The following is a 27424-nucleotide window of genomic DNA, read 5'->3' as shown; positions in this document are numbered from 1 at the left end:
TCTTGCTTCTCACCCGGCCGTCCAAGCCTGCTCACCTTGGTGTCCTGTGCGCCCTTCCACCTAAACCGTAGCTCCCACTTCCGGCGGCGTCCGGTGCCTCTTCAGTGGCAGGCATAGCTCCCATTCCTGCGGTGGTGGTTCTGGCCTGCAACCTAGCTTCCTCATCTCCAACTCTGGCTCCGACGACTTGGGATTGCTCAAACTTTGGCCAAGGCGAAATCCTTGCTCGACCCATCGATGCTAGCAGCATCGACACCCGCGGGTTCCGTCCCCTTCTTGGAGGCGCTGCCATGGCCATTAACTATGTCCCTTTTCGAGCATCACGGAAAACATTAGGTCCGGGCTTTTTTTTTCCAGATCGGGCGGTGGCGGCATCTCGCTGTCATTCTCCTTCGTGAAGGCTTTGTCTTGTCTGCTCGCGGCGTCCTCGGGTGTGGATTTGAAGAAGTTGGTCTGTCATGGTGTGCTTAGGTTCAAGCTGCTTCCCTAGGAGGCGAGTTTTGCCGTGTTGTTTTCTTTATTTTGAGCCGAGCATCCCTTGTCTCTCTGCTTCTGGCATCATGTTCACGTCTTCTACGTTCGTGGCATGCGTTTTGTACTAGCTCTGGTACTTACTCTTAACTTTTTCTATCAATGGAATGATACGCAAAGCTTTGCGTATTCACGAAAGTAAAAAAAAGATATTCCGGCTAGCTTGTGCGACCCACCGAATGGCTTGCGAACTTGCGGTTCCACATGGATCACACAGAAGCAAGATAACCATGACAAACACGAGCATCTTGCGTGCACATTTCGAGCTACATTACGCAGCTTGTCACGTACCGTTCTCTGCGCTGCCGCTGCCTCGTTGTCGTTGGAGGACCCCCAAGCCCCAAGTCTTGCTTGAACGGAAAGGGCATGACACGGCACAACTCCACCATCATTGATCAATGATGGTCACCCGAAAAAGGTTTTCCTTTTGTTGTGGCAAGGCGGACACATGTCCGAACTGAAAGTTGAATTAATGTGCGTGGCGACCTACTGTCCTGGTAAGTCAGTTGCCCATTTGCTGGCAAAAACTTGCACGGTAAACTTTGGTCTATACATGCACTGGTCGATGCGTGCTATGCACGCTGTCCTATTGGATGCAAGTCACAAATAATGGACTGTGAACTGTAACATACGGCACCGGTTTTTCTGGAAAGCACTGATCAATAGGGTGAAGGTCGGTACCTGCAAGAATTCTGGGCCATGTGAAACGCTAAAACCATGGAAAGTGATCACACCTTTTTCAGTTCACCAAACCCTTCCGCATGCATCTACTGCACTACTACTGGACTGCTCCTCATCAAAATGTGGCAAGCAACCCATGAATCCATGACGTTTTGCCCCAAGAAACAAGCAAAGAGAGCCCAAGCAAGGCAACAGCAGGAGATAGCTTGTCTTCCTTGCCGTCCCATGCACTATATAGTACACTCTCTCAGGTCCTAACGTTTTGCCTAGCTAAGCGAGCTGAGACTGCGAGGCCAAAGATATGTTCACAGTTGGCGCGGTGGTCGCCGTTGCGCTCATTGTGCTGACAGCGGCGTGCACGTCGGCGGCGGCAGGAGACGGGCGGCGGGTGGAGGAGGGAGGAGGCGATGCGGCGCGAGGAGAGGTCACCTACGACGGCAGGGCTCTGGTCGTGAAGGGCACGAGGAGGATGCTCTTCTCCGGGGAGATGCACTACACCAGAAGCACGCCCGAGGTAACCACTTCCTTCTGCATTCTGATGCCGTTTCTGCTCTGCGTTTCTGTTTACCTTCTTGACTGAGTTTTAGCAATCCACTTAGCATAGGATCAATCACCGGTTCTGGTTTGAGGCTTTTGTTTGAAACTTTCTTCTTAATCAATGAGATGGCAAATCTTTTGCCTTGTTTCAAAAATCACGGGTTCTGGGTTGCCGATCGATCCACCACGCCACCTTGTGCTAAACTGCTAATGCGACGCCTACTAATGCCATGCTCGGGCATGATGGCCTATGGCTATGGGGCGGTGTAACCAGTGAAAACACTTGTCCAAACGACGGTGTATGCTCCGTTGCGTCTTCCGGCAACTGCCAAGGAAGAGTGGCTACAGGCGGCTGCCATTCATTGGTGATCACCGCAAAGTGGGAAACAGATGGACACTCGTTGGTCGTAAATTCGTGCAGCGGTGACCTGCTCTGCCCTGCCCTCCTTGGTCACCGCCTTATTCATTTCCAACACGAATGGCTTGCCAGTACTATTTTGGTCCGCTACTGATAACAAACAACGCTCATCGTTTACGGAGTTTTGATTGGTGCGTGCACGGTTAATATACCGGTGCATGCATCCAGTAGTTGCGTCGCCGTCGTGTACGTAACTGATGCCGCGTGCGGTTTCCGTAATTCCATGGACGAATGAACTGAACGCCTCATACGATTACACGCTGATGCGCGGCATGCACAGCCACGCTGTTACTAGATCATTTTTATGCGTAGAGGAACATGTCGACCATCAACCTCTCTGCTCAAAACAGCTTTACTACGAACGCATCCCACCTAAATGCGTCAGGTATCTACAAGTAGTTCTACACCACTTGGTTTCTTCCTCTCCAATCTTGTGTAGAAGCTGTCGTTCAAAAATAATCTTGTAGAAGCTGTCGTTCTGATTGGATTCTTTATTAATATAACTTAGATTGGATTCTTGAAAATCATGTAAGATTTTGTCTTGAATAGCATTTTATCAGTATACGATTTTATTTCATTTAACAAATATAATGTGATAGAAATTAATTGTCAAAATCACATTTCGAAGATCATTCTCATGTCCAAAACAACAAATTCGAGAGGACCGAATAAAGCAATTTATATTACCTCAATTAATCCTGATCGTGTGGGATTTTCGCCGTGAGCGCAGATACTATACAGACCATGCATCCATTTCTCTGAAGTAGAATTATGAACGTGCATTAACTCAGTACGAGAGAAATCTATTGAAGAGATTTTACTCGTGCATGGGTATTTCTAAAGCAATTAAGGCTTCATTACCGATTTACTATACTCCAAACAAACCAGCAAAAAGACAAGCCAAACTTTACTACCGGGCGTGCATAGCAGCACATCGCCAGCACACGTTTCCTTTTTCAACTACCTGCGCAAATACCTGCCAAGCATGCACATGTCGCCTCCATAAATATAAATGGTCACTAATTGAGGAGAACCCGCAAGGAAAATTCGCCAACTATCAGCTAGCGATCAACAACGTCGTGAGTCATGGCCATCGATATCGCGATGGTGGTCGCCATGCTGATGGTGAGCGTGTGTACTACCGCGGCGGCGGGAGGCTGGCGCGGAGGGGGGGGGGGGGGGGGGGGGGGGGAAGGAGGTCAGGTATGACGGCAGGGCTTTGGTGCTGAATGGCACAAGGAGGGTTTTGTTCTCCGGTGAGATGCACTACACTAGAAGCACCCCTGAGGTAATTGTCCAGCAGGACTTTGGCCTTTGGGTACATTTTGCAAAAGCTTTCATTCTCCTGATTTGATCATGGTGTTTTTCAATGGTATAACGGGAGTCCAATTGTCTAGTTTTCTTTTACAGTACTTCGGTTGTCTTATTATTTTTGTTTGACCGATATGGAGGTCATGAAGTTTGCATAGTGAAGTTCTTTTCAGTTTTTCTAGGGAAAATTTCTTCAGTTTTGTTCAGAGAGGATCAGCTTTCGTTTGGGATCTGTCTCCTATAGAATTTGAACCCCAGGTGGGTTTTAAAATAATAATTTGAACTCCTGTTTTTTATTTTATTTTTTTGAGAATTGAATTTGAACTCCTGGTGGATTTACCTCCGTTGCACGCAGATCAGTAGCCTAAGTACGACGGTCCTAAAGCCCAACTCGGTTCAGAGTTAGGACTTCATTTCATGGGCTCTTGTTCTCATAGGCTTGCCTTTCTCGGCCACATACGGCTTACATGGCCCAACATAAACACCACGAGGACCTTTGCCCACTGTCAGCCCTCAAAAGAAAAAAACTTCACCCACTGTCCTGCCTCGCGCACGTCATCAGGAGTTCAGGACCATGACACTTTTCTGAAAGAAGCTACTCCCGGTTGAAAATGGACCAATATTTTGGCAGCTAGAGAATTAAGATTCCCACAATTACCAAGTACTTCCATCCAACTATGACATACTGCAATATTTGTTTTACCTGTGTGATTACTACTCCGGCTGTCATTTCATCTACCTCTGACATCCTCAGCAAAACATTACTCGCTTTACAAGTAATAATTCCCCAATATCAAACTCGCACAGCTAAAAAGCCACTGGTAAAATTTTGAGGCATACCTCATAGTTCAGGGGTGCTAGGCAATAAATGGACCGCAGAATTGCGCTAGAGGGGAGGGAGGCAACTCTTCAAAGTATCCGTCGAGTAGGAAAAATGTCGATCCTCTTCCGGGCATGAGACAAAGGTCAAATCTTAGGCAACGTTTGAACTGAAATTCCATCCTGCTTCCTAGCTTGTTGCCATTCTCTAATGAGCTACTTCTTCTGATTCATCACCAAATCAGTTTGTGCGTATTTGAATTGACAGATGTGGCCAAAACTCATAGCGAACGCCAGGAAGGGTGGCCTCGATGTCATACAAACTTACGTCTTTTGGAATGTTCACGAGCCTGTCCAGGGCCAGGTAGGTGTCTTTTCAATTCTGTAAAAGGGGGAAATATTTAGTAAATGAGTTGTTCATTACTGATATATGTTTCACTTGTATCATCGCATCAGTATAACTTTGAGGGAAGATACGATCTCGTGAAGTTCATCAGAGAAATTCAAGCTCAAGGGCTCTATGTAAGCCTCAGGATTGGACCCTTTATTGAGGCAGAATGGAAATACGGGTATGGATACATGATTTATTTTATATCTACTCCCTCCGTTCCTAAATATTTGTCTTTCTAGAGATTTCAACAAGTGACTACATACGGATCAAAATGAGTGAATCTACACTCTAAAATATGTCTATATACATCCGTATGTGGTAGTCCATTTGAAATCTCTAAAAAGACAACTATTTAGGAACGGAGGGAGTATATATCTATACTACTTACAGAGATACGAGTTAAGCTGGAATACCTTCGATCTGAACTATCTATATCTATATCTGTCTTAAGGGCTGTTTATTCGATCTTACATATCTGAATCCAATGGCTGTTTGCACAAGTTCTCTCACTGCTAATCACTTCTATGTTAACTGCCCCTTTATTATCCCCCAATTTTCAGTATCGTTGCCTCATAGTTGCAAAAAAGATGCTTAATACCTTTTTCTGTCAAGAGAAAAATGTGCATTGCATGCGTGCAGTTGCTACCATAGATGAGCATCTTCCCTTTTGAAATGTTCTACGGAATACAACTCTACGACTGAACTGTTTCATACAAGTACACATACCTAGGTGGGTAAAAAGTAGTACCTGAACAAATGCTGGGTATCTTGTGCAGAGGGTTTCCATTTTGGCTACATGATGTTCCAAACATCACCTTCCGAACAGACAATGAACCCTTCAAGGTAAATAACCTTTGAGATGGCATTCTAAGAGTCTGTAACATGAAAAACTCTGGAACTGTGACTGGTGATTTCAGAGTTTTCGTTTTGCAGAATCCTACAGAAACATTACTAACACGATTCAGGCTGGTTATCTTTAACATGGTAAATTATATGTTTTTGTCCACGCAGCAACATATGCAACGATTTGTCACACAGATAGTAAACATGATGAAACAGGAAGGGCTGTATTACCCACAAGGAGGCCCGATCATCATTTCTCAGGTTAGGAAAATTAACTTGAATTAGTGGTTGTGTTAAGTTCTTCATGTAACTAAATAAGATGAAACACAGATTGAGAATGAGTACCAGATGGTTGAGCCTGCATTTGGCTCAGGTGGCCCACGTTATGTCCGTTGGGCAGCTGAAATGGCTGTAGGTCTCCAGACAGGTGTTCCATGGATGATGTGCAAGCAAAATGATGCCCCAGACCCAATTGTTAGTGTTCATTATTACATTGTTTCACCTGATTGCACCTCGTTAGCCAATAATTCATATCAGTTTGACAGTAAGTTCATGACTAGATTAATACCTGCAACGGGCTCATCTGTGGAGAAACATTTGTAGGACCAAACTCACCTAGCAAGCCTGCATTGTGGACAGAAAATTGGACAACTCGGTATGTTGCAATCTCACAGCTCACTTGGTTTTTGGATCTTCTCATTCTGATGGAAAGAAAAGTCTGATGGTCAATTCTTAATGTGTTCAGCTACCCTATATATGGTAATGATACAAAGTTGAGATCTACAGAAGATATTGCCTTTGCAGTTGCACTTTTCATAGCAAGAAAGAAAGGAAGCTTTGTGAGCTACTACATGGTACGGACTTCGTAAAAACACTTCGAGTTTCCCAGCATAATCACTTCTAAATTCTCTCTTGTTGGTTATGACACAGTACCATGGAGGAACAAACTTTGGTAGGTTTGCCTCTTCATATGTAACGACAAGTTACTATGATGGAGCTCCTCTAGATGAATACGGTAAATACTTCAAAGAGAGTCAAGGTATGCTAGGAGGATTTACATAAAACAGTAACTAACAAACTTAGTTTTACTGTATCCAGGTCTAATATGGCGACCTACATGGGGCCATCTCAGGGAACTGCATGCTGCAGTAAATCTATCTTCAGAACCATTACTGTTCGGAACATACTCCAATTTTTCATTAGGTCAAGAACAAGAGGTAAAATAACACAGCACAAAACAATATCAGTTTATTCAATATATATTCTAGCAACATAAGCATGATTTATTACGTACTCCAGGCACATATCTTCAAAACAGAATTGAAGTGTGCGGCGTTCTTGGTCAACTTTGATAAGCATCAGTCACCAACAGTAGTATTCCGTAATACATCTTTCCAACTCGCACCCAAATCCATCAGTATTCTATCAGAGTGCAGGACAGTGGTATTTGAAACAGCCAAGGTATGTGACCTATTGACATACATTCCTCCAGGACCCAGCCGTTTTCATCACAGGCAAATGCCATAACCTCTTGTTATGATATTTCACTATTAACTTCTATCATAGGTAAATGCTCAGTATGGGTCAAGAACAGCCAAAGTAGTAGAGTCTCTTAACGATATTCATACATGGAAGGCATTTAAAGAACCAATTCCTGAAGATATAAGCAAGGCTGTGTACACTGGAAACCAACTCTTTGAACATCTCTCAATGACTAAAGATGAAACAGATTATCTTTGGTACATTGTCAGGTAAGAAAATTTCCTCAAAGGTGTTTTTGTTCATCATTCGCATTTACTTATTTAATTATTTCGAATCACTATGCTAACTGTATTGCTTAAATGCAGCTATGAATATCGACCAAGTGATGATGGTCAGCTTGTGCTTCTTAATGTTGAGTCGCGAGCACATGTGTTGCATGCTTTTGTCAACACTGAATACATAGGTCAGTATCCTATTAGATAAATTATGATTTTATCAAGCTTCTTCATATATAATTTTGTGGAAAGCAACAACAAATGCACAATATTCATGATATACACTATTCAGATTATACTATCTTCTAAATCAATCTACAACTGATGAGTTATGTTATTGCTAATCGCACTTCACTCAAGTCTATCAGGGAGTGTGCATGGGAGTCATGATGGACCTGGCAACATAATTCTCAACATGAATATTTCTCTAAAGGAGGGGCAGAACACCATATCATTGCTAAGTGTAATGGTTGGATCACCGGTATAGTTCCTATGAGCTGCCCCGATAGTACTTTTTTTATAAAAGAAATTAATAGAGGGGAACCAAGATTTCCTAAAAATGGGTCCTTTTATCACAATATGGTCCCGAACTGCCAATGTACCAGGAATATGCTTATTCTTTTGGTTGCAACAACGTAAAAGGGGCAAATGTGTTAAGCGTAGTTATACTGGAGCTTGAGTACAACAAATTTCAAGTAGACATAGTTCTAGAAGTGCATCAACTAGCCATTTTATCATAATTGCACTCTTTTAATTGGAAGGACTCCGGCGCTCACATGGAAAGAAGAAGCTTTGGAATTCGTAAAGTGAGCATACAGCAAGGACAACAACCACTACATCTCCTCAACAACGAACTATGGGGGTACCAGGTAAATCCAAGTCAACTAATTGCTAATTTAGAATGTGAGATAGAGATGGATATAAAGCTCTCGAATTTGGTCTGACAAACTAATTGCAGGTTGGCTTATATGGAGAAGGGAAAAGAATCTACACGCAAGAAGAAGCAAGCAGTGTTGAATGGACAGAGATCAACAATTTGACATATCATCCACTTACTTGGTACAAGGTACATAAAACCAACTAGTTCATCATCTTGTGATAAATGTCCACTCTTTACAACAGTATACTATACATCGCACCATTTGTTGTGTGACCCAGACAACATTCGCCGCACCAGTGGGCAATGATGCGGTGGCACTGAACCTCACTAGTATGGGGAAGGGAGAAGTATGGGTCAACGGGGAGAGCATTGGACGGTATTGGGTCTCCTTTAAGGCCCCAAGTGGACAGCCCTCTCAATCCCTGTAAGCCTAGCTAGCTCCAACTCTCAGCCTCTTTTCTCAAACTCTCATCTCCCCTGTGACCAACCATACAAGCAAGTATCTCACTGGCACTGCATTTCTGAATTATGAAGGTATCACGTTCCACAGCACTTCCTGAAACCAACAGACAACCTCCTTGTTCTTGTTGAGGAAATCGGAGGCAATCCGCTAGAGATAACAGTGAACACGGTGTCCATCACAACAGTGTGTGGCAACGTGAATGAGCTCTCGTCGCCGGCTCTCCATACGCAAGGGAAGGATCCGGAAGTACGTCTACGGTGCCAAAGGGGCAAACACATCTCAGCAATTGAGTTTGCGAGTTATGGGAATCCTGCAGGCGACTGCACAACATTTTCAACTGGAAGTTGCCATGCCGCGCTGTCGGAATCCGTTGTAAAACAGGTAATATCTATAACCAATATGATGAACTAATATTACAATCTGCTCCCTTATTAACAACATCCAACTATTTATTCTGTTCTTTCAGGCTTGCATAGGTAAAAGGGGTTGCTCTATTCCGGTATCTCCTGCCAAGTTTGGGGGTGATCCGTGCCCTGGGATCCAAAAATCCCTTCTAGTTGTTGCGAGTTGCAGATGATACTATTACCATACACCCATTAGAAGAAGAGAGGTTAATGGCCAAATCAGCAGAAAGCAAGAATTGGACAGATTGAGGGTAGGTTATACAGATCCGTTGCTTTAATCCAAACAATCCGATAGATGTATATGTAATTCACCCCAAACCAACAGATACATCATTCTTCAGTGAATGGAAAATATACAGGATCCCTTGCATTTCGAGCGTCTCTCATGTTCGCTTTTGTACCGTCCCATCGCTACGACAATTTGGGTGAAACGATGATTGGAACAGAATGCAGAAACATAGACTGGTGCTAGGGCGTCGTAGTACGGAGAGGGTTTGAACTTACAGAAATCGTTCGGAAATGTGCTCGGATTCGCGATGTAGCCTGTTGCCCCGACCACGATGGCCGCAGCGGGTCGAAGATGGCCGCTGTAATCTCCGCCGCAGCTCATCCTCCGGTGACGACCCTCCCTTCAGAGATCTCCCAACTCCCAACCCTAAAGCTAACTCCGGCGAGTTCTCCGGTGAGGCCTCCTGTCCCATAAGGCCATAACGAAACAGAAGAAAGAGAAGAATGCAACTTCCCGTCATGGGCTTGGGCTTAATCGCTTAAGCATGGGCAAGCGAGTTGTTAGAAGCAGCCAAAAACCTGGCCCGATGGGCCAGCACTGCCCGGCGTGGCCTATACGTGCCAGGCACGGCACGGCCCACCCAGCCACGCCAAACTACACGGTCTATAGGCAGATCCTACAAAATCAGCGAAAATTTAATTTTTTTTTACCGAAAGGAGTATTCTTTCCAAAAATGCTAGATTGTGACAAGTGTCACAGTTACATGTGTGTCACTTGTCCCAACTTGAAAGTTTCTCTTTTCTTGTATATTCGTTTATTCAAAACTCTTAAACTGCGCGTTCAAATCTTGAACCGTTTTCAATGTTGGGTTTTCTCGCATTGAGATTTTAAAACTAGATACCGTGTTGATAGGTTTTCAGGGATTTTTTCAGAAAAAACCGAACCAGGTGCATTTTTTTCGCAGAAAAAAAACATGTTTTGCCCTTTCCGATAGGCATGGCCATGCCTCTCGCGGAAGCAAATCCGTGCCTCCACAAGAAGTAAATCTCTACCTCTCACAAAAAAACGCGTTTTCCCTTTTCCGAGAGGCACGATCTTGCTCTCACGGAAGCAAATCCATGCCTCCACGAGAAGTAAATCTGTGCATCTCGCAAAAAGAAAAAACGTTTTTTCCTCCTTTCCAACAGGCGGGACCATGACTCTCGCGGAAGTAAATCCATGCCTCCACGAGAAGTAAATCTATACCTCTCGTAGAAAAAAAATGTGTTTTCCCTTTTTTGAGGGGCACACTCGTGTATTTCACGGAAGCAAATTCGTACCTCCACGAGAAGTAAATCTATGCCTTTCATACAAGTCCCCCTTTTCGAGAGGCAGGACTGTAACTCTCGCGGAAGCAAATTCATGCCTCCACGTGAAGTAAATATGTGCCTCTCACAGAAGGAAGAAAATACTTTTTCCATTTTTGAGATGCACGCCATGCCTTTTGCGGAAGTAATTCGTGCCTCCAGGAGAAGTAAATCTGTGCCTCTCACGAAAGGAAAAAACATATTTTCTTTTCTTTTCATGCGACACTACCGTGCCTCTTGCAGAAGTAAATATGGCATCCATGGGAAGTAAATATGTGCCTCTCGTGAAAAAACGTATCTTTCGCGCAGAATAAAAATATTATTTTTTATCAATAACCTAAGAAATCTTTCACGCAAAATAAAAAAATTTGTTTTTTTTCAAAAACCTAAGAAAAACTGGGGGAAACCAAAAAGTAAAAAAGCCAAAAATATGTGTTCAAAAAAATCAGAGAGAGCGTCCAGAGCGCGACACGTGGCGGCAGTTAGAACGCGCCATGTGGCGTGCTCCTAGGCCATCCCAAATGACCCTTGCGGGGGCTCCCGAAGGGATACTCCTCAATTAATTGTTCTCCGGATCCTATTTGACGCGCGGGTCGCTGCCAAGCGACTGCGCGCCCAACCCCATACTTTAAACTGCCTAGGTTTGCGCTGGCCCAACTAGTCATTTTCAATTTTGGTAAGGTTTTAGAACATTCTCGAGCCGGTTATTTTTTTCCATCTCCTTTCCTTTTAATTTTTTATTTCACTTTTAATTTTTCAATTTTCTTTTCTTTTTTAATTTCCCCTTTTTGTGTTTTCTTTCCAAATTCACAAACATTTTCTGAACTTGAGGAACATTTTTTCATTAAATAGGTGAATATTTTTTGAAATTTAATTTTTGAACATTGAACTAAAAAATCTTCAGTAAATTCAAAAAATATTCATAAATTATAAAAAAATTATATTGAATTCAAAAAAATTTCTCAAATTCGAAATTTTCTCATAATTTTCAAAAAAATGTTCATTCAATTTAAAATTTGTTCATCATTTTTATAAAAAAAGAATTAAATTTAAAATTTGTCATTCAAATAAAAAAGCATCTAAATTCAAAAAAGTTCTTCCAAAATTAGAACTTTGTACGTTAAAATACAGAAAAAACAGGTTCTGCCAAAATTCAAATTTTGTTCATCAAAATACAAAAAATGTCCATCAAAATTCAGAAATTATTTATTTTTTCAAAAATTGAGAAGTTTTGCTGAATTCGTGAACGTTTTTTTGCATTAGTCAACTTTTTTGAATTCTAAACCTTTTTTCCAATCCTGACTTTCTTAAAGAAGCAAAAAATAAAAACACGAAACCGAAAAAACAAGGGAGGCCGTCCTGCACCTGGGAAGTCCTAAGGTCACACATGGGATTGAGGGGGGGGGGGGGGGGGGGGGGGGGGGGGGGGGAGGGGCATGTGTTGCCTTCTTTCCCAGCACACAGGTCGTTGTATTGGAGCTCCCCGGTCTGTGCCTGGCCGGGGTACCGCAAGCATTGAGCGTTTTTTCCTTTCGTTTTTTCTTTCTCATTTTTTCTTTATGGTTTTAATTTTACTTATATTTAAAAATATTCTAAATGTATCTAGTATAAAAATCATATTGCATACATAATTGAGGAAATATTAATCGTGCATTGGAAAAATGTTTCTAATGTATAAAAAAATGTAAAATGTGTTTGGAAAAGTGGACATAAAAACTATGATTCTTTTAATCATGTATGTAAGAAGATGTTAAACACGGATAAAAAATATATTTTTGATGTATACAAAAAATGTGTGATGTGTAAACAAAAAGAGTAAAAATCAAAACATATATATGAAAAAAAATAATCATGATTTTTTTTTAAAAAAATTGTACTAAAATGTTTCAAATGCATATGAAAAATTGTTGATTGCGTACAAAAAAGTTTGGGAGATTTTTAAAATGTTCACATGTTTCAAACAAATGTGTGTGATATTACAAAAATGGTAAATCATGTATTTGGAAAGTGCTAAACGTATATCAAATATGTATTTCATATGTGTATACAAATGTAGACATCAAAGATGTATTTGAAACAAATGTTAATCATTGTATTTAAATTACTAATAATGTATTAACAATTGTTAAATTTGTATATAAATGTAATGTTCTTGACGTATATGAAAAATGTAGACAAAAGAAACATTAAAAAAATAATTAATTGTATATTTAAAGTACGTTAAAGGCATGCAAGCGCTTTGGCAGAAATTAACCACATGCACTGGTTTCGGCGCAATTAACTGCAATTGTTTAAGTGACTGCATGCAAGCGATTGGCTGTAACTGTTTGCATGCACTATTGGTAGTAGCAAGTGTATATGGCGACATGCACTCAACGATAATTAAAGCAGCACACTGCAGGGGAATTGAGAGAACAAACTCACCGATTTAACTGCCACGGCCTTGTAAATCTGTACAGCTTACAATGGCTCGCCGGACCTTTAATCGGGTAGTTTAAAAATAAATATTTCATGTGTACATGGGAAATGTACATTGAAAATCAGGGAAATAATTATACAAACAACACATAGAAAAAAAGTCAATCTAAAAGGTTCTAAAACCAATGAAAACCATAAATAAAAACACATTTAAAATGAAAGAAAGAACCCCAATAAAAACTAAATAAATCCAGTGAAAGATAAAGATAAATAAACAAAACCAAAGAAAATCAATGAAAACCGAGGGAAAGAAGAAAAAACAATGAAAAGCAAGAAACAAAGAAACCAATAAACAAAAAAACAGATGTTACACGAAGAAAATAGAAAAAACTAAAGAAAACTAGAAAAAGAAAAGAAATGATTAAATGAAAATGGAAAAAGAAAAAAGGATAAAACGGAGGCATAGCAAACGCACACCAAGCAAATAATAGTGAGCAAATCCCTACGCTAATGGGTCGGCCCGCGATGCGCATGAAGCGAGAGCTCCTTCCATCTCGCTATAAGCGAGATATAGTTCACCCAAGCACAACCCTCATATTACACGGGCCAGCATGGAGGCACGTCGGTAGACTTTGCCCGCGTGGCCCACCGAGGCATGTTTCATTCAACTAACTCCAAAGGATGCTGATTTTTGAAGAAAACATAAAAAAATGTTGAAAAAAGAAGAAAAAATACAAAAAGTGAAAAAATGAGGTAAAGTGTCATCATGTGAGATAAATATTGGCTTTATTAGTTGCTACCTCATTAAAACCTTCCATTCGTGGGAAGTAAAAGAGTACAAATTCACGTTCCTGGTTACAAAAGGGAAAAAATAGTAAAAAAGAGAAAAAAATACAAATACTACAACTACACGGTTTGTCTCCCCACAGTCCCCTCGTCCTTCTTGACGTGTGGCAATTTGTGCCTACTCAAGTGGTTATTCCTTCGTGCCCTCACGTGTGGAATACAAGTTCCCACATCTTTTGCATCTAGCTTTAAGCACGTTGACACCAACCTAGCTGTAATCACGAGTATTGCGTCGAACACGTCCATTGAGTTGGAATTGGTTGAGATCATCCATGTTTGAGTGTGGGAAATGAGTGGGGTGGGCAACCCTTTTACTAACAACACACCTTGTGCTAATATGGAAAGCACTGGATATGTAACATTGTGGTCATGCCGCTACTGCAGTAAGTCGAAGTCGTCCTCATCATCTTCATTAAAGCAGACTTAATCGTTTTTGAGGTACACCGCTAACTCATCGCCACCTCAAAGTACATTCGTTGTTGATGCCTTGGAAGAGCTCGGGGCAGAGGATGAAAAACCAAATAACTTGGTCCACACTCCTTTATTTTTTTCCTGCTGTTGGTGCCGGTGGAGGTCGTTGTTCTCCCCCCAATGGAATACAAGACCCCTCATCTTTTGCACCTAGCTTTAAGCACAAATGTTTCTTCATTGAAGTAGTCCCAACACTTCGAGGTTTTGTGAAGAATCCTTGTAGTACCGATGGTAGTAGGTAGTGCTGATAGTAGTGGAATGGGTTCGAATGGTGATTGTGTATTCTCATCGGGACAAGGATAGGTTGATCGACAAACTCGGGTACGTGAATATCAAAATCACTTGCATTGCATTTGAACTGGTTCGAATTTTCCATGTTTGAGCATGGGAAATGAGAGGGGGTTTGAGAGTGAGAAATGAGAGGGGTGACCCGCCTTTTATAGCAAAACAAAACTGGCCTTGTGTGGACCAATTTAGCCCTCCAATAGTGAAATATTTAAAATTCGGACTAAACCAACCTAAATAGCCACTAACCCCCACCCCCACCCCAAACCTCCCCCTATATGCTGCCATATCACACGCTTCCCCCGCTCCTCCTCCAACTGCTCTCCAGTACTCATGACACGCGCACGAGAGAGACACCCTCCCCTCGCAGCCTCGCTAACGTGCCATACAGGTCGGGCGTGTCGTGTCATGTCGCCCCGTGATCTAGGAGTGATGTCTCGGGCTGGCACACATGCCTACCTAGACAACTGAGGCATGGCCCTAGTTGGGCCATGCATCGGGAGCGACCCATTAAGACATGTGTCATGTGGCCCGTCACAGGTTGGGTACATGGGCTATCAGGCCGGCATGCCAGGACCTGCCCATTTAGCCATGTTTGTAAGCAGTAGCGACTGAGCGTCTGCTCATTGGCTTCATTTTGAGAAGCTGCAAATTTTGTTGGCATGACCTTTCCACCATCTAAGACTTGACCAATCAAGTTGTATATTCCCATTAAGAAGCCGTATAGAACAATCAAGGAGAGTGTGGCTGTTGAAGAAGTTTTTCCGGTTGGTCCAACTGTTGCCATTTTAGCACTGAGAGATTGAGGACCTTAGATCTTGAGACCTTTGTGGTATCTGTTGTCGTCTTTCCAGTGGTATTCTTACGAAAAAAGTTATTCTTTCTGTTGTGATGGTGCCATGTAGCGAGAGAGTTTTGTGGCCTCATAGATTTGTTTTCCCAGATCAGGCAAGTTTTTGTTATTGCATCGTGTTGCCTTTGTTGGTTTGGTTTTTTATGGAGTTGGAATCTTTCAGCGACATTATGGTAAAGATCTTGTGGTTCGAGGACCTGCACTTCTAGGGATTATTCTTGGTCCTAGTCCGTTTTTTCTTCATAGCTTCCCATCTTTTTGGATGGGCGACTCGAGCGAATTTTAGAAACCATCATTGGTAATCAAGTTCATGCAGGTGAATGAGTTGCAGTTTCACCGCAACAGTTCAATTGCAGTCTCTTTGTTCATGTCTTAAAACTATTTCAGCTTACAAAGATGTGTACCATGGATAATATATCTCTAAGAGATTTCATTGTAAATTTTTACCGTAACAGTTACTTTTGTACTGTCTTGGATTATCTAAAAAAAGCCGCGTAGAACCATGGACAAAGATATGACGAATGTTGGAATGATTTCCAATAATCAGGGGTAATCCCATTAGTTCTTACTGTTAGCCATACAATCAAGAAAAACTATTCTTATTGACAACAAAATATAGAAAAAAAGTGACCAAAAAGTATTTTTGGAGTTTTACACTCATTTGAAATAGGCATGCATATAATAAAATTCCATCGATGAACCCCAAGATTCTCACCAAAAAATTTAGTCATGCTCGACACACTTATAGTTTCGTTCCATGGCATGAAAATAACAATGACTTGTTTTTCTCTTTTGACAGAAATACAGTTGTGCAAAGGGACATCTACACATTTTTGCCGATCCGGATAAACAAGAGTTGCGCGTCATTGGTGGAATCCTCGATTGTTTGGGCGATGCTAGTGGTCTTAGTATCAATCTTTGATAAAAACCGAAGTATTCCCAGTTCAATGCAAAAATGTTGATATTAACGAGGTTTTACATCACCTTCCCATGCAAGTAATTGGGGTTGCTCCTCCATTTCACAAAGTTGTGTAAAGATGAATATCCAACCACTTATTGATAAAATGGTCTCGAGACTCAAGGGTTAGAGGGGTAAATTGTTTACTAGGGCCAGCAAAGCTTCCCTCTTGCCAAGTGCTTATTATCCACCATTGGAGTATACCACTTGACGATCTTCCTTCTCCCTAAGTGTTCGAGGAAAAAGATTGATAAGTTGCAACATGCATTCATATGGAGTGGCGACGGTGGTGAGAATGCAACCGACGGCTGCCCCCTCATAAATTGGTCGTTTGCATATCCTCCAAGGGGGCTCGAAGGCCTCAACCTGCTTGATTCGGAATGCTTTGGAGAGCGCCTTGCCTTCTTTTGGCCGTTTTTACAATGGACTACTCCGGGGCGATATTGGATGGATCGTAGCTCCCATTTGAAAGGTCGGCATGGAGTTTTTTTGTAAGGCTACCAAAGTGGTGGTTGGCGATGGTATTTGGGCCAGCTTCTGGTACGACCGTTGGCTAGATGGTTGCTCCCCAAAGGATATTGCCCCATCCTTGTTTTTCCTTACGAGAGACACAAGAGTATTTCGTCCTCCATGCACTTCAGAATAATTGCTTAGCGAGATCTTTTCGAAACTTCAGTTCTACTACTCGGATTTATGACTTTGTTGCCATTTGGAGTGCTCTTCAATCATGCATTTGGACCCAGGCATGCTAGACTTCATCTGTTGGACGGCCTCGGGCGATGGGCATTATTCTCCTGGCTCAATGTATAGGCTACAATTTGAGGGGGTAACGTTGCTCTTCAATGCTAAGAAGGTTTGGGGGCTAGGGTGGGTCCGAAGTGTAAGTTTCTTTTTTGGCTTTTCTCCATAGGAAATCCCTCACAGTTGATCACCTCACCTTTCAAGGGTGACCACATGAGGAGATTTGCGCTCTTTGATCTTGCTAGCATTGACTTGTGCTTCTTGTGTTTGCTAACAGTAAGTTACATGCAGGTTTTAGTATCAGTCACCATAAATTGCTTGCTATCGAACCTTAACTTGCACACATGAATGGTGTGCAACTTTGGTGAATCACGGGCAGTTTCTAGTTTATGAGGTGGGATGTTGATCCAAAGGCTTAAAGCATGTTTGGGATTTAAGAAAAAATAACATAGCCTATGACTTGTCTTGTCACCAATTTTTTATCACTTGTCAATGAAAACAGATTTTGTAGATTTTCCAATCGAAATGTTTACCCTCTACCGAGACTCTGGATGCACAGATAAATTATTGTCTAAATTCATTGGAATATCGAAATCATGGATTGTGACTCTCCAATGCTCTTATTCAATGGTCATATATCCTGAGGTTATGTCAAGTTGTTTCACTTGTGTTAACATATAGTGACAAACTCAATCAAACCATAGAAACCAATTTTTTGACAGTTAATTTGGTTATAATTACCTAGAACTAAGTGCTGACAGCCTGATAGTGCTATGACATTGACTACAAGAGCGGGCCAAACTGCCATCACATTCCCCTCACCTTTTTAGTTGTCAGAATGATGTAATGTGGCATCTAATCCAGCAGGTGTATGCTGGGTACTATAGCAAACACCACTTAATCAACGTCCTAATCCTGCGTTGGCAACCTAATTAGTTTCGGTTACACAAGGAGACATACAACCAAGTTGAAAATAATTGTCCAAGATGTCTCCGGTCGGACGTGACGACGCTGGTGCAAGGACATTTAGCCCTTATTGAAGACGCTGTTGTGGAAGAATTCAGCTTAGTTGTAAGTGTTAATTTCATACCTTGTAATTATTTGATCATGGTTTCTTTTATTTCCTATTCTGCTTTATAATTGATAAGAATGGTCGTGTGCATTACAAGGAGACGTACACGTATCGATCGCACGTTTCTTTTGAAGAAGAAAAGAGGAGATATCCTACAAGAAACCAAGAAATCCCTGTCTCTTTTTTGTAGGTTTCCTGTTGGCACCCTGTGGAGCAGGTTGGTTTTCGTGTGTGATCGCGACTGAACTTGCATAAGCGTGGTTTAATCTCCTCAAGCAGATAAGCCCGTGACGTGTAAGCAGTAAGCTGGCTGTACCGTACCCCATGGATCTGCACCAAGGACTTAAAACTTTAAGTCCCCTTTCAAGGTCGTAATTTCTAGTGGTTGTCGGGGACAAACTGTGACCCGGTACCTACAACTACAAGCAGTGACCCCCTTCTTGGCCCTTCCCCCGCAATTGTCATCATCTTGTTGTTCTCTATGAGACTCCAATATCTCAATTTTTCAGCAATTTCTGGACACAAAGACAGGGCTTGGAGTCTAGCAACAACATCTGCCACTTCGTTTTCTTTTCTCAACGTTTTCCTTCTTGTTGTAGGGCGCGAGAGAAAGGGCTGAACTTGGTTTTCCTTCTTGTTATTCGGGCAAGGAGATCGAAAGGCTGGTATAGAGTTTTGGCCCTACATACGCCTCTGCGCCGAGACCGATGGACCAGAGGGCAGTGAAGTGAATGATGGCTTCATGAGAGGGTTCGTCTCCGGGTCCCCGATTTACTCCCCCGCCTTCGATCGACATGCACGCAGCCGCACGTGCTTGGATGGACCTCGTAAGGGCGTGCTGCAGGGCGACAGGAGCGAGAGTTACTACTGGCGTGTAATAATTCAGAGTGCTGCAGATGACAGATGTTACATACTACTCCCTCCGTTCCTAATATAAGTCTTTATAGAGATTGCACTAGGTAGACTACATACAGAGCAAAATGAATGAATCTAAACTTAAAATGCATCTATATACATTCGTATGTGGTTTATAGTGGAATCTGTACAAAGACTTACATTTAGAAACGGATGGAGTACTACATATAGATATTACCCCCGGATATTACAACCTCACGTCGCATGCACATATGATTTTCTTTTGACGGATACCACGTACATGAATGATACATGCATATGCGCAGCTTCTATCCGTAGTGGAGACCAGTAACCAATGCAACTGTGGCCGGGGCCTGCTGATCCAGATCTAGACCAAGCTGTCGACGGGCACAATAAATACAGTCGTTGTACATGTCAGTTAGGAGTAGTACGGATGCATGGAACTATGGCCTGTTTGGATCCCTGAGTTAGAACCCAAAAATATCCAAACAGAAGGGTTAGTTTGTGTTTTAAAAAACTAACACATCCAAGAAATGCTTATTTGGGTTAGTTCTCCTAGGGACCACTAAAAGTTAATTTTCTTTCTCCCGCTCTCCCCGCAGCAGATCCCTCTCCACTTCCTCGAAACTTCTCGTATTCTCACTCACTTCCTCTCGCACCGTCGTGAAGGCGCCTCGCCGTATCCGCGCTCCCGTCCGCCGCCGGTAAGCAGCCCCGCCCTATCCTTCCGTTCCAACCCCCTCGTCTCCCCGCGGCCCCTCCGTTCGCGGTAAGCAGTCACGGCTCCTTGCGCGGCCCGTTCCCGTCGGCCTCGGCCAGCTTGCGTAGGGACGGCGGATTCGGCCGGCACGCTGCGCGATAAGCCAGCGCGGCTCCTTGCCGGGCGCGTCCCCGTCTGCGGCCAGCGCAGCTCTCGGCCAGAGCTCGCCCAAAGTAGCCAAATGATTGAGGAAGAGCATTTATTGTCAATCTAACCCTGTCATCCAAACACCTTTTTGTTAGAGTTAGTTAAGGATTAGTTTAGTGTTAGAATCTAACTCTATAACCAAAACTATAACTGTATCTACATGGCACGTACGATTAAAAATCTAGTATAAGAAGGAAAACTCTTCTTTGACGTAGCAGATAAACCATGCATGACTACGATCGAGAACACGGCCTGCATCTGCATGCATGGCTCCTTGACGCGCGCACGATGGAGGTCAGGCTGGCGACCATGGCTCGCCTGAGCTGATTCATTTCACGTACGTACAAGATTGTCAGTGCATGGGGCAATTAAGTACGTAGTGGAGTACGTACGTAGTACGACCACACGGAAGCAGCTTGTTCGTTTTACGGTCGTAGCTTGACGACGCGGTAGCTTCACTCGCTAGCTAGCGTTAAGTTCGAAAGTGCACACCATGGCAAACGAACAGCGTCAGAGATGTTCTCAAAGTAGAGCACTTTAACTTGATGATTGATTGTTAGAGATATATTTGGACCATAATCCTACATCTACTTACGCTGCTACGAAGACTTACGTAACCTGTCTATCTATAATCTTCTCGCCCCCCCTATGGGGTGGGGCCCCTCCCACCTAATGATCCACTAATAATGCTCCACGTTGCTATTTACGTAAAGCACGTAACAAGTGTTTCGTAGGTCTAGCATTGCCCATATTTGGGTTACATATGTTTGGTAGTTTAGAATTTGTAATCCGTCTCCTATTTTATTTTTGAAAGAGGCGTCTTGCCCTCCGAGCCTTGTACTCAATACTAGCCCTCGAGGCCTTGTACTCAATATATACTCGCCCTCGAGGCTTAATAATATATTCATCATATTCCACTAATCCCTCTCTCCCTTCTAACATGATATCAGCCTAATCGATCCTAACCCTAGCTGCCGCCGCCGCTTCCGCACCCGCGCGCCGCCCTCGGGGCGGTCGGTCTCCATGACCGTCGCTGGGGGCCGCGCTGCCCGTACCTAAGGTTCGTCCGCCGGTCATGTTGACCGGCTGCCCTAGAGAGTCTTTTTCCCGAGCCCTTACTTCGGGGTTTTTCGCTCTCATTGGCATTTTTTTGGTTTTTCAATCTGTACTTGATCGGTTTGCGTCGCCCACCGCCGTCGTCGACCCTCGCGCCTCTACTCTGACATCGGCGTCAGACTACACCGGCTGCTTCATCATCAACTGCGCGGCAAGGCTGGATGTGCCGCCCAAGGGACGCCTGCGTCGCCGCCGGCCGCTCGCCCGCGCGGTCTCCATCGCCGGTCCGTCTTCGTCATCGTCGCTCGGGACATCACTGATAACGTTGCCATCGACTCCGATCTATGGGTCATCCCCGCCATGGCGCGTACAGCGTCGCCGTCGGTCTGATCAACCGATCACGCGCCTGTCTTCGCCAAGCACGTCCCCGAGCATGTGCCTACCGCCGATCGAGCCACAAGTTGCCGTCGCGTCATCCCTTCGGACCGCTGCGTCACCGCCCAAGGTCTTCCCGTCGGCTGCCCTGACCCGCACGCCGCTTTGGCCGATGCCCTTTCGGGCTGTCGCGTCGCGGCCCGCGGTCCACGCCGTCGCCCCGAGATCCTCCCACCGACTACCCCTATAGCCCGCCGCCGCCTCTGCGTCGCCCTGTAGGGCTATTGCGCCACGGCACGCGGTCCACGCCGCCTCCCCTCGGGCCATTGCCCTGGCTAGTGGTTCTCCACGCGGCTGCCCCGACCTGCGAGCCGTCGCTACACCGCCTCTTTGGGCTGTAGCGCTGCGGCATGTAGTCACCATCGCCGCCCGAGGCCGTCCCCACAGTTGCACCGACCTACGAGCCGCCGCTACACCACCTCTTCGGGCTGTAGCGCTGCGGAACGCGGTCCCCGCCGCCGCCCCGAGGTCTTCCTGCCGGCGCCCCGACCTGCCAGCCGTCGCCCCGACCTGCCAGCCGTCGCTGCGTCGCCTCTTCGGGCCGTAGCGGCACGGCCCGCGGTCCACTCCGCCGTCTGCGTGCGTCGACTTCCCGTGGTATGCGCCGTGCTGCCTCCCTTGGCGCGGGAACGCCACCGTCTGCGCCGGTCTTCGTCACGCTGTCGGGTTCCTCGCCTACTTCGAGCACCGCCGCCGCACTCCTAACCTAGCCGCTGCTGCCGTCAAGCTGACGCTGCTGCTCTTCTTTGGCTGCCGCCGCTGCTAGCCCTGTAGCCGCCGCCGCCCGTCCACCCCCTTCGTCTTCGTACAAGCACCAGCCTGTCGCCAGCATCGCCGTCATCTACCCCGACCACTTCGTCTACTCCGACAACCGCAGGCGACATCGGCACCACGTCGATTGGCACCACAACTGTCGTCGAGTCCTTCTTTGCTGGCCCCTCTGACTTCTCTGACATGGCGTACAGCTCGCATAGGTCCCTCGTCTACGCATGCCCGGTGCTGGCAACACCGATGCGTGCCTTCGTCCATGATGTGTCCCCGGGCTTGGCAAGACTGGTGCGGGGCTTCGTCAACTTTGACTTCGTCCGTCTATGCATGCCCGGTGCTGGCAACACCGATGCATGCCTTCGTCCACGCTGTGTTCCCGGGCTTGGAAAACCCAGTGCGACGCATCGTCAACACCATTCTCCTTCCTGGCCCACCACTTCTTCGACACTACTGCGCCCATGACTACCTCGACACCTCCTTGCTCCCGTGGCTCCACGACAACTCCCTAAACATCGGGTACCCCGACTCGACATCGACCACGGAGTTCTTCGCACGGCTACCTCGACCACGGCTACACCACCATATGCTCTTGGCTACATCGACATCGGCACAAAGGGTTATCATCCGCTTGAGCAACTCGTCAGCTTCCTCTACAGTCAACACGTCCGTGATGCGACACCGTCCATGACGCTCCCGCTAGGACCGCGGGAGGATGTCAGTCCGTTGGCTGCTATTCTCTCCAGCCTGACCGTCCGCATTGCTCATGTTGTTCACAACACTACCGCTACGACTGCGAGCGCGTGCGCGCGCGGGGGGGGGGGGGGGGGGGGTTAGAGATATATTTGGGTTACATATGTTTGGTAGTCTAGGATTTGTAATCCGTCTTCTACCTTATCTCTAGGAGAGGCGTCTTGCCCTTCAAGCCTTGTACTCAATATATACTCGCCCTCGAGGCTCAATAATACATCCATCATATTCCACCGATCCCTCTCTCCCTTCTAACATTGATGATGTGGTATATCTGTTATGATGTACGAATGTGCTATATGCACGGAACGATTATAAGAGTATAATAGTATAGCCAAAAGTAAAGGCTGGGGGTTTTGCCTCCTTTTCCAAAAAAAATTTATAGCCAAAAGCTGGCTATGGAGTTGACATGTTACTTGTAGCCAACCTGATAGTCCACCCATACAATAGTTAGGGCATCTTCAACGCCACTCCCTAAACCGGACATCGTATTCATCCGCAGACCGGAGGGGACCAGCCAATGGAAATTGACGCGGGAGCCAACTTTCAACCGTGTCCATATACATTTCAAACCGGATTTCAACAAACTGGACGATTTTCATCAAACATGACAGAATTCAGCAAAGTTCGGCATGCAAATATCTCTAGTACAACAATACTTCAAATTCAATGAGATAATCAGATGTTCAACAAGTTTTTCATGGATAGATCAAGTTCATCAATATTTACTCCTAGAAAGGATGGTGAAGTATCTACCTTCCTGGGCTGCTCATGGGCGGAGAGAGCCTCCTGGTCGTCCGTCCCATGGTAGCTTGCCTCGATGGACCACTGCATCTCGTCCTCCTCCGAAGCCACCTGCCACTACTAGGAAAAGGCTTATACATAGAAGTTTACCAGTAGTGTGTGTTCTGGACCCCACACTACTGATAATTACTAGTAGCGTCTGTTATAAAGCGCGTTACTGGTGCAACATAGCAGCAGCGTGGGTTTCTGGAGGGCACGCTACTGGTAAGTTTGCCATAACACACCACCCGACCAAAAAATATTAGCAGCGTTTGCAGACTAACCAGCGCTACTGTTAAGAAAATAGCTATAGCGCCTATGCACCTAGACGCGCTACTGCTATTTCTTCTATGGGTAAACTTGTACCAGTAGCGTGGTTTTTGTACAAGCGCTATAGCTAGTTTTACTTACCAGTAGATATTTTGGCTGGCACTCATAGCAGTAGCGTGCTTTGGCGCCCCGCGCTACTGCTATGGTCGCCAGCCACCTACCACCTTTCCCCTCCTTCCTCCCCTTTCTTCTTCCTCCCCCTTCCTTTCTCCCCCTTTCCTTGCACCTTGCTTGTTCCAATGCTCCCCCTCCACCACCCCTCCATTAGATCCCTCCCCTCTTCTCTTCTTTGCCCTTCCACCACCTCCTCTTCTTTGCCCCTCCACCACACCCCTCCATTCCCATCCCCCTCTTCTTTGCCTTCCACCCCCCTCCATTAATGCCCTCCTTCCCCCTCTTCTTTGCCCTCCACCACGCCCTTCCATTAATGCCTTCCCTCTTCTCCTCTCTCCCTCTCCTCCCACTCTCTCCCTAGCTCTCTCTCCCTAGCTAGCTAGCTAGTTAGAGCTATATATCTATAGAGCTACTAGGTAACTAAGAAGAAAGGTGCTCGATATCCCTCTCGACACATAGGTGAGAAAAAAAGAAGTGTTTGTGTGGATAGGACCAAAACTATATATATATATATATATATATATATATATATATATATATATATATATATATGGGCGATATGAGAATATACCGAATTGTGTGTGGCATAATTTGAGTTGCCTACATTGTGTATTTGATGAAATAATGTGGGTGACATGAGTTGCCTATGTTTTGCCGAAATGTCGATTCAATTCTGTTTCGGCGAATTTCGGGCAAACTCAATATATCCTATGTTTAGGGAAGGCCATGCCGGATTTTTGTATGAATTTGATCCATGCATGCATGCATATATACTGGTTATAATATTTGCTCTACGCAGGTGATCATGAAGGTCAATGGAAGGATGGTGGAAAGATACTAGCAATCCGTTGTGGACGACATGTATGAAAAAATACTGAAGGATGTTGTATGTCCATGTCGAAAATGCAAAGGAATAGTCAGGCTCGACCCATTTGAGGGTGGTACATTCAAGGCGCACATGCTCATGCATGGTTTCATGGATGGCCATACTCGGTGGATAAGTGAAGATGATGAGGACGTCAACGAGGCAGGAAATAACGACATGGGGCCACCAGATGAAGAGATGACCGATTATGTGCCCGAAGAGGAAGATGGCCTCGGAAATGTCCATGGCGAAGAGACAGTTGAAGGCGGAGAAGACGCGGATACGCCGCTGTCTTCATCGCTACTAAGTTCAGCCATGCAGGACCCGCATGTTCGAGACCTGCTTCGCAACAAGACGACTAGCGACAGAGCTGCTTCTAGAGAGGAGGCCAAACTGGCGCAATTGGAGGTAGACTCGATGACTCCTTTGTATGATGGTTGCAATCCCGAGGTGACCCTCTTGAGTTTCACAATAGAACTTCTAAAGACGAAGGCAAAAAACAAATGGACAAATGCAAGCCTGGATGAGCTACTGAAGTATCTAAAGAAGGTTCTTCCCGCGGGAAGCTTGTGTCCTACTAGTGTCGAGGAGGGAAAGAAAATCATGTGCCCTCTCGATCTGCCACACGTTAGATATCACACATGCATCAATGATTGCATCATATATCGGAACGAGCACACGAAAAAAACCATCTGTCCAAAGTGCAATGCTTCACGATATAAAAAGGTCAGAAAGAAAGCTCCACATAAAGTTGTATGGTACTTTCCGACCACTCCACGTCTACAGCGGTATTTTGTAGATCCTAAGGAAGCAAATCTTAAGCACTGGCATGCGGAGAGAGTGAAGCCAGATGACGGAGATGATCCGAAGTTGAGACACCTTGCAGATGCTAGCTAGTGGAGAGCATTAAATGCTGAATTTGATTTTTCCGCAAATGATCCAAGGAACATCATGCTTGGCTCTAATAGTGATGGCATGAATCCGTCTGGCAACCAGAACACCAATCATATCACATGGCCCATGTTTGTATGGATGTACAACCTCCCCTTGGTTGTGCATGAAGGAAAAATACATACACATGGCTATGCTTATTCAAGGGCTGAGACAACCGGGAAATGATATAAATCTGTATCTTGGGTTACTGAAAGAGGAGCTACAGACCTTATGGACAACGCCGGCCAAGACATGGGATGCAAGCAAAGGAGAGTATTTCTACATGAGAGCCGTGTTAATCACGTTGGTGTAGGACTATCTCGGTTACGACTATCTCTCCGGCCAGGTGTGCAACAGATATTGCGGATGCACGAGGTGCATGGATGATACAACTTATCAGTAGCTATCGAAAGATGGCGGGTCTTCAAAAATGTTGTACATGGGGCATCGAAGATGGCTCGAGAAGGATGACCCTTGGAGATCTATTCAATGGTAAGGCTGAGCATCGAGGTCCTACACGTAAGCGTAGCGGTGCAGAAATATATGAGTTATTGAAGAACCGGGAAGAGTGCCCCTCACCGGGAAAGACGAAGAAAAAGGCGTCGGAGCCCTTGCTGAAGGTATGGAAGACGAGATCTGTTTTCTGGGACTTGGAATACAGGACCCAACTTGACACGCCTCATAGCCTTGATCAAATGCATATCACAAAAATATCATTGAGAGTTTGCTTGGAACATTGATGAACATGCCCGGGAGGACCAAGGATGGGCCGAAGGCAAGAAAAGACTTGGAATTTTTGAATATCAGGAAAGATCTCCAAATGCCCGGTAAAAAGTCGTCAGAGGAGACCGAGACGGAGATGGAGACGGAGACGGGAGATAGGGGCAAAAAAGTAAACAAGAAGGAAGAACAATATTGTCCCCCTCTTGCTTCACCTTAGATCCGAAGGAGGTCAATCAATTGTTCAAGTGCCTTGCCGGAATCAAAGTTAGTTCCGGATACTGTGGGAAGATAAGCAAATATCTGGACACTAAGAAAAAAAGGTTCAGCAGGATGAAGTCTCACGACTGTCATGTGATGATGACGCAGTTACTCCCGGTTGCACTTAGAGGGATTATGGACACACATGTGCGTGAGACGCTTACTGACCTATGCCACTTTTTTGATGCTATCTCTCGAAAGTCGATAAGTGTGAAATAACTCCATAGGCTACAGGAAGAGATCGTTGTCATGCTGAATGAGCTAGAGATGTACTTCCCGCCCACGTTCTTTGATGTCATGGTGCATCTATGTGTCCACATCGTGGACGACATCAACGACCTAGGGCCGACATTCCTGCACATCATGATGTCGTTC

At 44.8% G+C, this 27424-nt stretch overlaps 1 protein-coding gene and 1 long non-coding RNA gene across 3 annotated transcripts; one reads left to right on the top strand and one right to left on the bottom strand.

Moving 5' to 3' along the window:
- Positions 1-1376: 1376 nt before the first annotated feature.
- LOC123134294 (beta-galactosidase 7) lies at positions 1377-9408 on the top strand. Its single transcript, XM_044553567.1, has 19 exons — positions 1377-1726; positions 4566-4661; positions 4754-4866; positions 5465-5531; positions 5700-5792; positions 5862-6005; positions 6092-6186; positions 6277-6385; positions 6462-6546; positions 6630-6748; positions 6831-6992; positions 7098-7282; positions 7379-7476; positions 7657-7769; positions 8050-8157; positions 8247-8354; positions 8447-8592; positions 8703-9012; positions 9098-9408. The coding sequence occupies exons 1-19, from the start codon at positions 1514-1516 to the stop codon at positions 9206-9208; spliced, it is 2475 nt and encodes an 824-aa protein (XP_044409502.1). The 5' UTR covers positions 1377-1513; the 3' UTR covers positions 9209-9408.
- LOC123134306 (uncharacterized) lies at positions 4265-9775 on the bottom strand. Of its 2 annotated transcripts, none has more exons than XR_006465612.1 (5): positions 9540-9775; positions 6147-6232; positions 5877-6033; positions 5437-5625; positions 4265-4679 (listed from the first exon to the last, which is right to left on the bottom strand). It is a non-coding gene; the product is annotated as an uncharacterized lncRNA (long non-coding RNA). The 2 variants fall into 2 exon arrangements; XR_006465613.1 differs by having other exon boundaries at positions 5437-5524.
- Between the last annotated feature and the right edge of the window lie 17649 nt (positions 9776-27424).

The sequence above is a fragment of the Triticum aestivum genome, chromosome 1B, assembly GCF_018294505.1.
Source record: "Triticum aestivum cultivar Chinese Spring chromosome 1B, IWGSC CS RefSeq v2.1, whole genome shotgun sequence".
In the NCBI taxonomy this organism is placed as follows: Eukaryota; Viridiplantae; Streptophyta; class Magnoliopsida; order Poales; family Poaceae; genus Triticum; species Triticum aestivum.
Note: the sequence above shows the minus strand (reverse complement) of the source record. Positions and strands in the feature narration are given on the sequence as shown.

Coding starts and splice junctions, on each gene's coding strand:
- LOC123134294 (XM_044553567.1), top strand. CDS start 1,514: ATGTTCACAGTTGGCGCGGTGGTCGCCGTTGCGCTCATTGTGCTGACA. Junction 8,158..8,246: donor ACGAACTATGGGGGTACCAG/GTAAATCCAAGT, acceptor AACTAATTGCAG/GTTGGCTTATATGGAGAAGG. Junction 8,593..8,702: donor GGACAGCCCTCTCAATCCCT/GTAAGCCTAGCT, acceptor TGAATTATGAAG/GTATCACGTTCCACAGCACT.